We start from the raw sequence: 11,286 nt of genomic DNA, 5'->3' as shown, positions 1-11,286 counted from the left end.
ATAGGGGGGGGGGGGGGGGGGGGGGGGGGGGGGGGGGGGGGGGAGAAAGTGCAAACAAAATCTACCAAATAGCCACGTAATCATACTAAAAACTAAAAGAAGTAAATAGCAGGTTAAGACAATTTTTATTCAGGTGCAGATAAACTAAATCTAAAGATGCTGAATAGGAGTCAAATTCTACATCGAGCTCTCAGAAGTAAAATAAAACGAAAAATAAGTCGAAATCTTTAGTTTTCGTACTCGTAGAAGATCTTCTTCACTGGATCGTATCTCAATTTTGGGACAATAAAGGCATCGATGACTCGAAGCTCAGAGGCCGAAGAGCCGGCGCTGTTAGGATTTTCCTCGTCGGCGGCTTCTGCTTCCAATAACAGGGTCACAACTTTGTGCACCGGATGTTTGTCAAGAATCGCCGATTTCACTGAAGTACTCAAATCAAAAAAGGCGCTCAAATTAAGTTGATAGGATAAGTAAAATAATTTATGCAAAAGTGAATAAAATTAAAAAGGGAATATTTTGAAGAACGAACGTGATAGGTACTGGAGCTCGTCGAGGAGGAGGTCGAGGGCTTCGTCGTGGGCGTCGGAAGGGAATCGGTCGAGGAAGGAGAGGACCTCTGATAGGGCATCCACTTTGAGAGTGTAGCCCCTCATCTTGAACTTCCTCTGTACTTTGTTCCTTGTTGCTCCTCCGTTCATCTTCTCTCTCTCTCTCTCTCTGCTGTGACGCTGCGGATCTGCAATCTCTGCGAATGTGAATTGCGCGGGAGACCGCACTTCTTCTAGGTCTAGTTTTGGGGTAAAGGCGGGAAAATAAACCTATTTTTTCTTTATATATAAGAACATTTGTGTACTGTTCATGAAATATAACCCAAAAAGGTAAAGAATGATGAAATAGGGATGATTGATTGATCGTTGTTATATATGATTGTCTATTAACTTTAAAATATTTTACTGTGATAGAAATTGAATTTTCGGTGAAGTTTTTTTTGCTCACACTATATCAAATTATGTCCAAGCATATTCTGCTTATTTACCCAAACATGAATATGAGTCTTTGACTTTTATATGTTGTATTTGCAACCATCTTTAAAAGTATTTGAAAAAAAAAAAAAAAAAACACACACACACATTTACTTGCAAGCAATACCTTTGGAGCATCATTTTATCTTCTTTTTTGTTTTTTGAATGAGGAACATCATTTCATCTGTGGATCATTTTTATTGATAAAGTTAAATGAATAAAATACCATGTTTGCACTATAATATTTGTACAAATGTTTTCTTAATAGTTCTACATATAATTTCAAAAAGTGTTATTACCGTAAATGTAGTTCAAATAATATAACTTGCATGCATAGAGATCTGGCAATTATCGACACGATCTATTAACACTATACGAAACGCACACAAAAATAACAGGTTGTTTATGTGTTTATCCTTAACGTGTATCGTGTCGAACACAAAAATAAAAGGTTATTTATGCGTTTATCTTTAACGTGTACCGCGTCGTTAACAGGTTGATCCTTAAACACCCGTTATGTTTTGTATCCGAGTCAACAAGCTAAACCTATTAAGAGCCCTACATGAGTCAACAAGTTAAACCTATTAAGTGTCCGTCAATATTATCTTTATCTTGTTAACCTGCTTACACAAATCCATTTATACCAGGCTAAGAAACCATTGTTATATACAGAATAATATAAAAGAAAAATATTTTTCTATTTAAAATATCTAATGAATAGATAAGATTAAAACAAATAGATAATAGGAAACAAGGGTTTGGTTCCCATGCAGGCGTGCAGCTATTCACCATTAGGTATACAAGAATGCACCACAACATGTTCAGAAATTTCCTGAATTAAAGGGTAGTGCCGACTCAGTCCCTGAGTTATGACCGTATCCGAGTTTAGTCCCTCAGTTATTCACGAAGTGGCAAGTTTAATCCCTGATCATTAAATTTGACGAAAAATTAAAAAATATTTAAAACTTGAAGGGGTAAAATAGGAAATTCACATTTTATTCTTCTTCTTATATCAAAACCACTTTTAAAACATTATTTTCACTTCTTAGCCTAATTATTTTCAAGATTCTTCAATTTTAAAAGTATTTCAATAACTTTCAAATGACTTGTTAGGAACCCGACTCTCATATAACACACTTAAACTTAGCACAAACAAATAAACACTTGATCATTGTCTTCACGCGCGTGAAACACACTATCTTAACAATTTTTGATTTTTTTTACTAAGTAACAAATGTAATCAAACTAGAACTTTTGAGATACAAAATGATGTCAAATTTCTCAGGTTGCTTTTATGAGAAATTCACCAAAAGAATATTTGACTAAACTACTACATAAAAATCTCAAGTTATATATATGAAACACTTGTGCCAGTTTGGAAACTCAAAAAATGCGTCTAGGAAATGATTTCTATTTGAACATCATAAATAAAAAAAAGAAAATATCTTCAAAAAAAAATAAAAAAGAAAATGAACATCATATTCACACAGTCACTTGTAAATACAAAGGATAGCAATTCCATTATAAATAGCATTTTCCTAGACAGATTGTGATGTAGCTTACAAATAGCTACTCCGTATTTGCCTCTTAAAGAATCAATGTTGCAACAGTAAAATGCTTAAATTTTACCTAGATACATACTCTGAAATCTGAATTGAGCTACCAACAAAATTTGGAGTCACAATTACCTTTAAATTGAATTATTTAAAATGCAGAATGACTCTTGGTTTTCCCCAGTAAGACTTCTTTGGCTTCGTTAATTTTAGATGCAATATAATGGCTGCCACCAGCATCTGGGTGGTTTGCTACCATCACTCTCCTGTGTGCCTCCTTGATCTTCTCTATAGCAGCTCTCTCTCTATATGCATAGGAAGCAAACAGAACCGCGAGTTAATGATTGATTCACAAGATGAGAACATAAACATGATGAAACTTGAAAGAGCTAAAAAGCCAGGGGCATCCATTTGAATATATGTATATATCCAAAATCATGACAGTTGTGAAAACTCGGTATTGAAGTTGACACATTTGGGGAGTTGAGCACTGATTGATGTAAAGCTTTGGCCATGTTTGGTAAATGGTTATTAGCTGATTGAGTTAGAAGGTATAATTAATTGATAATATTAGCTGATTGTAGAAAAGTGTTTGGTAAATTAGCTGTTAGCTGTTAGCTGATAGCTGTTTAGTATAATTTCTTTTCTCAAAAGGCTAATTGAAAAGGTTGCTTTGAGTAACCTTTTGAAATTTAGTATTTTGGAGTTACAAAAAGCTTATTAACCAAACACTTATATTGATTTTTTTAACCAAGTCAAACAACTAATAATGGTCAAATAGGCCAAAATTGACTGATAGGCTAATTATTTACCAAACAGGGTAGCAAAAGAAAGAAAAAGAAACAGCCCAAATGGCACAGCATCTAGTACTCTAGCCAAAGTTAAATTATTACATTCAAACTTGCTAGAAATCCAATGTATTAGACTATTAGGGGATATGATATCCCCCCTAAGTAGGGCCATATTGTTGAGGTCTTTAGTGCTGCCAAAAATGGGGACTGGAAGTGGGAAGACAGTGGAGAGAGGAAAGAGTGGTAAAAAAATCCCCTCCTATGGTTGAGATTGCTTTTGTTAATACTACCGCACTCGAGCATAATCAGAATATAATAATATATCATGGTTAAGAACATTCACCTGACTCCAAGAATCAATGCTGCTTCTCGCCTGGTCATTACGGGTTCAAATCCACCAGGATAAAACCTCCGAGCTCGAGGGGCTACTTTGAATGCTTGCCATGCTCTTATTAGGTACCTTGCTCCCAGTGCAGCACTTCCAACTGCTGCTCCCATAACCAAAGGAGTTGTCTGAAAGCCAAAATGCCAAAGGACATTATACTTTCACCTCGAGAAATAGTATCTTCAAAGTACATCAATACAATAGATACTTCTGTTTTAGTCTATAGCTCCATCTTAAGCATATTACATTACAAGTACAAAGCTATTATTAATCTATAGCTCTAATCACACACTTCGCCAATTACTTCTCTCTGCACCATGAAGCCCAACACCGAAACCTAGTAATTACAAATAAATACAAATTCCCTCACCCAAAAGAACTAAATACCCAATTACAAGTAATTTACACCCAATGCCCATAATCTGTATGATATTTGACCTTCAGGAGTAAACTCATCTAGGCTTCTTGTTTCCAATAGTCACAATTTACCCCAACTTTCAAGGCCCCATCCATTTGCAAATTATCAATCCCAATTCAAAAGAAGCTAGACCATATGAAGAAATTCAACCAAAAGAGAAATGAAAAAACTAATCAAACATTTCATATTATTAAATGCTTGCATACTCTGTACTCACAAGTCACAACCAATCAACAACAAATATCAAGAACAAACAAACTTTGATCTGATGCAGTTTCGTAACTCAAAACCATTTCTGGAAGGCGGAACTAATTAAGCTAAAAGAAGAAGAAGAAGATTTACCATATTGGAACTTCAGATGAGGAACGAATTCAATTTCGAATCTTGTTCTCTCTGCAGCTGAAGCTGAATAGAAAGGGAAATAAATAAATAAATAAAAATTGTGACAAAATGAACAGTATTTTCAGCAAAAATAAAAAATTTCCATAGCTGACCTGGTTCTGAACTTCTGATCGCTCACTAAAAATATATTGATTCAATTTTGGAGTCGGAATCGATAATTTTGTGCGAAGGAGATAAGACCGCGAAGGCGCGAAGATTATGCCGGTGAAATACTATATAGTTTGTGGATTTTGGGAGGGCTTTTAGAGGAGAATAGGTCGGCGATGAATAGATGCCTTGGACAACAAGAATAAGCATCGACGGCGTCCAAAGCTCCATCTCCAAGTCCTTTCCGACTTTGCAATTGACTATGGGACTTTCTCCCTCTCAACCCTTACAGCCGGCTTGGTTGGTCAAAATTGTTTTTTCCAAAACGAACAACATTTTTAAAAAAATTTAGAAAAATTGAATTTTTTTGTGTGTTTGATTTATGAAAAATATTTTTTTACCAGAAAATTTTCTATTCAAATATGAGGAAAAATATTATTATTTTTTTAGGATCAGATTTGTGTGAGACAGGTCAAATCTAAGAGTGTTTGTTACTTACGACGATATAAATTATAATACTTATTACATAAAATTTAATTTCAATTTGAAATAAATTTATTTATAATAGATATTGTAACTTTATATGTAAAATTTTAGTCCTTGAAAGATCAAATGAGCCACTTTATTAACTACGGAGTAACAAATTGGTGGTAAAAATAGTCTCAAGGGACTAAAATTGCTGTGAATAACTTAGGGGTTAAAGATGGTCAGACATATAACTCAAAGACTAAGTTAGTACCACAAGTATAACTGAAGAATAAAAAATGCTAATTTTTCAATTTATAAATCACTATTATTATTATTATTATTATTTAAATGTGGATTAGTTACTTATATATGCCAATACTAATTAAAATATAATTAAATAATACGGACATATTTGCTAATTAGCTGCTTAATAGTTAATACTAATCACTCTATATATTTAAAATTGATTCTTGAAAATGTTTATACGTGACAATGACTAAGTTCAAATCAAATTACAAATTCTTTATTTTGTTAGATTTTGTTTTTATTAACAAACAATGTACTCCGTATTTCTTTTTACCTTTTTTTTTTGGGATTAATTATTATCGTTTTAAATTGTTGCATGTTCATCTAAAGAGGACAAGAGGTATACAATTTCAAGACCATGCATTTTCATTCAAGATTCTATTTCTGTAAAATTATTTTTTGACATGAAAACATAAAATGAGTATTACTCCACACATAGTTATTTAATTACTAGACATTATGTAAAATTTATAATTTATATAACTAATGATTATATTTTATATCTTCTAATAGCCCATCCGTCCATCTAATTTATTGGGCCCTTGTCAGTAATATATGTCAGTTGTCAGTAACTAAATAACCAAAAAAATTAGGGAAAAAAATTCCGCTGCCGGGATTCGAACCCGGATTCATATCGAGATTTTGATTTTGAACTAACCAGTGCTACAGCGGAGTCATATGTGGTTGTTAATACATAATTTATATATAATAACTAACATACTAATTCTAAAAAAAAATAAAACTAACATACTAACGTAAGGAAAATAATAAATTAAAATCAGAACTCGGCAACCAAGGCTGATTCTATAATTTATGAATAAACCTGTATTTTTTTTTATTTTTTTTTGGATCAAATGGAAGGGGAAACCTGTAGAACCTCATTTACATACTACCGTTGGTGCTAAAATAGAATGCCAAACGAGTCCTCATCTAATATATCTACTAACTCAAGGATGGGCGACTGTAGCACGTATGTACCTCTTTCCAACTCCCGTGCTTTATGAGCAAGAAGATATGCTGCTGTGTTCTACTCACGAGCGATACAGTTCAACTTCCAGGTTCACAGATAACTTGATTCCTGTTTACAAGCAATAAGTATATTGTCAACCACATTCTCAAACTTCTTCCCGCTGCAAAATCAATCAGCTATCTCTTTGGAGTCAGTCTCAAATAAGATTCTCTCAAAGCTAGCAGACTTTACCCAGGCCTCGATACCTCTTGCTGTACAGTGGCCGATAACATACACCATAACTTCCCAAATAATCTCAAGGTCCACTTTAAAATGAACTGAACATCACGATTATTACTTATATGTCTTACAAAATTGTTTTTTGAGCCTTACAAATCAAAATAGCCCATGATCAATTTTGAAGAAACTTTTTTTTTTTATAGTGAACAAGAGGGACCGAAAGGTCCCGGAGGTTAGCGACGTCTACTAGTGGCAAAGCCCGCGGTGTCCTGCTGGAGTAAGCTCGTCAATCCCTTAGGCGGGTGATCCAGAATAGTCGTTCCCCAAGGCGAGGTTTGACCGAAGTTGGCCAAGAAGTCCGCGCATTGGTTGCCTTCGCGCACAGCTGTGTGGGTGGCCGTGTGGCTACTTCTCCCTTTGGTTCTTGCCCGATTCGTGCTCCATTGCTCCTATCTTCCTTGAGTGGGTTCCTTAGCTTCCAAAATTGATCCAATAAGCTCCAAAATACTTCCTTTGCTACTTGTTGTGGACGAATTACACCTTTGAACACATAACACAGAAACGAGTCTCAATTTCCACTTAGATATAGACAAATTGCACCAAAAACAACTAAAATAAGGAGTGAATAATGGTTCAGAATCAAATATATCATTATAAACCTATACTTATCTATACAATCTTTTGAGTTGTTGATGCTTATCATTCGGGAATCTTATGATATATACTATTACTATTACTCCGTGTTTATATACGTATTTCTGTTGATATGCTTTATTAACTTTTTACTTGGCCACTATGTGATGTCTTACCTGAGTTAAGAATGTTTTCCTAAGAAATGTTTTTTTTTTCCAAAACTCTTGCTCAGACCGTTTTTAACTACAAAAGCCCTTATTTTCTAAATATATATAAGGTATATACTTTACAGGGTTGAGTGGTTCATACTTAGCATTTTTGTGCTAAATGCCTATATTCCTTGTTTTCAACTTAACTCTTTTCAGGTGTTGCGGATGCATGATGGAGCCATGGGGTCCTATGGCGTAGTGGGCCATAGACGCTCAATAGACTCGTCAAGCTAGGAACCTAATGACATAGGGTTGAGCCTAAGTATATGAGGTGAAATGATAATTATTTAGGCTTAGAGGTGTTAGGAAGGCTTGGTAAAGAAGGGGGAAGGTGGGCTCATGGTGAAGGAGAGGAGTATAAACGACCGCCGCCTAGTCGGCTGGAGAGCCCGCCATTCACCCCTACCTGACGAGGTGTGGTCAACGAGAGGTGAGCTGGCCTTACAATATTGCATGATTTGGATCTCATTCCTTTTTCGGGATGAGCATTTTGAATTCCACGAGGAGTAGTTCTGAAACCTTCTCAGTGTTCAATGTTGAGTTAACAAATCAAGTAATTGATCAGCTTACTACTTAATACTACCTAATAGATCAAACACAACAGAAAATAAAAAACACAAGCGATTTGTTTACACATTTCTCATTAAACCCCGCCTTTTGGAGAGTATCCACGATGAAGTTCAAGAGAGTCGGTCATATGATCATATTTGATTGCCATAATGCCCATCTTACCTTTCCTACGCCTCATAGAATGTAAGACTTCTTGGTAGACCACAACATTATCCGAAATCTGTCTTTCTGGAACAAAACTACTATGTTCCGATCCAATTAAATCCCTCATAGCCTCTTTAATGCGGTTAGTCATGGATTTAGTAATGACTTTGTAGCTGACATTGCACAGACTAATGGGTTTGAATTGAGTAGCTTGCTCAGGGTTATTCACTTTCGGGATTAGCAAGATCAAAGTGTCATTGAGTCCATCAGGAAGAGTCCCTGAAATGAGTTATATTATATATGAAAATAATTTACGTTGTGTGTTATGTTAATTTACTAAAGTTACGTTGTAATCTAAATTTTATATTGCTTGATATTTATTAACCCAAAATGAGTTATATTATATATGAATTTTTTTTTTTAAAATATGGATTAGTTACTTATATATGTCAATAATAATTAAAGTATAATTAAATAATATGGACATATTTGCTAATAGCTACTTAATACTAATCACTCTGTGTACTTAAAATTGCTTCTTGAAAATGTTTAGTACATAACTAAATAATATGGACATGAAAACATAAAATAAGTATTACTACATATATAGTAGCAATAATATTATATAATATTTCAATATTATTTAATTACTAGACATTATGGAAAATATATAATTTATATAATTAATAATTATATTTTATATCTTCTAATAGCCCATCCGTCCAAATAATTTATTGGGCCCTTCTGTTTCATAAACTAAATCAGTCTGCTATTATGTTTCTGAATATAATTGGTACTTTGTCAGTAACTAAATAACCAAAAAAATTAGGGAAAAAACAATTCCGCTGCCGGGATTCGAACCCGGATTCAAATTTAATTTATGAATTAACCAGTGCTACAGTGGAGCCAAGTGGTAGTATTAGTCCGTATTTACTTTATTAACATAGTAACGTAAGGAAAATAAAAAATAAAATCAAAACACCGCAAACAAGGTTGGAGCCGGACTCTATAATTTATGAATAAACGTCTATTACAGCGAAGGCAGTCTTCTTTTATTTTATATATCAATATAACTAAATTACCGAAATAAGGGTTTTCAAAAAAAAATAAAAATTACCGAAATAAGGTAATTAAATAAATTTCCACCACCATGGTTTGAACCTCAATTCAAATGCATTATGAATTAACCAGTCCTACAGCAGAACTCTTTAGGTATTATCTTAATTTTATTTCTATAAGTAAATAAGTTACCAAAANGAAGTAAGCTCTCGTGGTCCAAACTCCATCTCATTTCAATGTATTGATATCTATGTTGTTCTTGGTCTTATTTCTTTCAATCTTGTCTACTAAACTCTACCTTGTAAACATTCCCTTCTTATAATCATATATGTCTTTTGCTGGGGGTATTGCGTGAGCTCTATTATTCTTGCTTTAGTAGATCAGTTGCAAAACCCAAAGCCTTCTTTTCCTTATTCAATGGTGATGGAGAGGCGACAGTGCGAGATCGTAGGTGTGGTGGGCGGCGATGGGGGAGGCGAGAATGGAGAAGAGAGGCAGAGAGAAAAGAGCAAAAGAAGACGACAATCGGGAAGAGGAGACGCCGCCTCCGCTAAGCCTGCGGAGGCGGCGGCTGCCGAACCAAAGAGAAGAGAAGCGAAGAGTTTAAAAAATAAGAATTCCTTTATTATGAGTATGCATGTGGATCTATTGTTAGTTTAAGATTAATATAATCGTGCAACATTTGCAATTAATTAACAAAATAAGAATTACTTAATTATATTAAATTGATTATGGATATTAATATGTATATATTTTACTAGTTTTTCTTATGCGCGATGCACAAAAAATATGTGCCCAATATTAGTATTTTCTATTAAAATTTTAAATTTTTTTAAATTTTAATATAGTAAATAATAATAATAATAATGTAAAATATTTTTATAAATTAGATATTTATATTTTAAAAAATAACTAACATATATATATAACTCTAATATTTAATGTGTATATTATTATTATTATTATTGAAGAAGATAAGAAAATATATGGTGGATGCATGTGCATAGTAACAATAGTGGAAAAGATAACGAAAGTTATAACGGTAGGGGTATATTTGTCCAAAATATTATGTAGTACAATTTTTATAGCATAATGTAAAAAAAAAAAAAACGTAACGGAAAAAACGGACATAAATGAGTGGTATAACTTTTTTTACATTTATTCTGTTTTTAGATTAACAAAATAATAATTCCTTAATTATAGTAACAAAATAAGAACTCCTTAATCTATTTAATTAATTATGAATATTTATTTTTTTAAACAAAATAAGAATTAATTTCCTTAATTATACTAACAAAATAAGAATTTCTTAATCTATTCAATTAATTATCGATATTTATTTTATTAACAAAATAAGAATTATTTAATTATATTATTACTAAAATGCCCTTCAGTTTGGGCGGCAAAACTCTATCAGGCACTTTTGTTATTAGATATATATATAATATAATATATATATATATATATATATATATATATATATATATATATATATATATATATATATATATATTTCTATTCAAATGTGGCCGCGCCTTCCCGTGTGGTCGTGCGGTTTACACCACTTAATGTTACGAAATACACCACAATGAAAATGCATTTCTTAATTTGAAATGCACCACTCAATGTTATTTGAGTGGTGCATTTCTTAATATTGAGTGAGTGGTGCATTTCTTAATATTGAGTGGTGCATTTATTAACATTGAGTGGTGTAAACCGCACGGCCGCACGGGAAGGGGCGGCCACACCTGAACATGACCCTATATATATATATATATATATATATATATATATATATATATATATATATATATAGTCCCTCACTTTCTCGAGCTCTTGAGAGGCAACGACTCGAAAAAGTAGAACTATCAACCGGTTCCCTTCGAGCACCCTGCAGGCAGTCATCCTTGTAAATATTGCAATGTATTCCATATTTTTGTATTCTGCAATGTAAAGTAAATAAGTTACCAAAATAAATAAATAATATATATATATATATATATATATATATATATATATATATATATATATATATATATATATATATATA

The 11,286-nt window shown here is 33.0% G+C and overlaps 2 protein-coding genes across 4 annotated transcripts in view; both read right to left on the bottom strand.

The window, feature by feature from the left end:
* Positions 1-11,286, bottom strand: part of LOC115997504 (DNA polymerase epsilon subunit B) — a 22,445-nt gene that overhangs the window by 4,719 nt on the left and 6,440 nt on the right. The window contains exons 1-3 of one of the 2 annotated variants that reach the window (XM_031237069.1): positions 2,711-2,838; positions 530-736; positions 241-421 (exon numbers count right to left, since the gene is read on the bottom strand). In XM_031237069.1, coding sequence (XP_031092929.1) covers positions 241-421; positions 530-698 — 350 coding nt within the window. In that variant the 5' untranslated portion in view covers positions 699-736; positions 2,711-2,838. Of the gene's footprint in view, positions 1-240; positions 422-529; positions 737-2,710; positions 2,839-11,286 lie in introns of those variants that run through there. The other variant, XM_031237070.1, reaches the window with a different exon arrangement.
* LOC115997505 (mitochondrial import inner membrane translocase subunit TIM14-1-like) lies at positions 2,481-4,931 on the bottom strand. Of its 2 annotated transcripts, none has more exons than XM_031237072.1 (4): positions 4,664-4,931; positions 4,512-4,568; positions 3,710-3,879; positions 2,481-2,880 (listed from the first exon to the last, which is right to left on the bottom strand). In XM_031237072.1, the coding sequence occupies exons 2-4, from the start codon at positions 4,512-4,514 to the stop codon at positions 2,727-2,729; spliced, it is 327 nt and encodes a 108-aa protein (XP_031092932.1). In that variant the 5' UTR covers positions 4,515-4,568; positions 4,664-4,931; the 3' UTR covers positions 2,481-2,726. The 2 variants fall into 2 exon arrangements, with proteins under 2 accessions (XP_031092932.1, XP_031092931.1); XM_031237071.1 differs by having other exon boundaries at positions 4,512-4,574; positions 4,664-4,930.

The sequence above is a fragment of the Ipomoea triloba genome, chromosome 11 (assembly GCF_003576645.1).
Source record: "Ipomoea triloba cultivar NCNSP0323 chromosome 11, ASM357664v1".
Classification (NCBI taxonomy): domain Eukaryota; kingdom Viridiplantae; phylum Streptophyta; class Magnoliopsida; order Solanales; family Convolvulaceae; genus Ipomoea; species Ipomoea triloba.
This window is presented reverse-complemented; position numbering and strand designations above follow the sequence as displayed.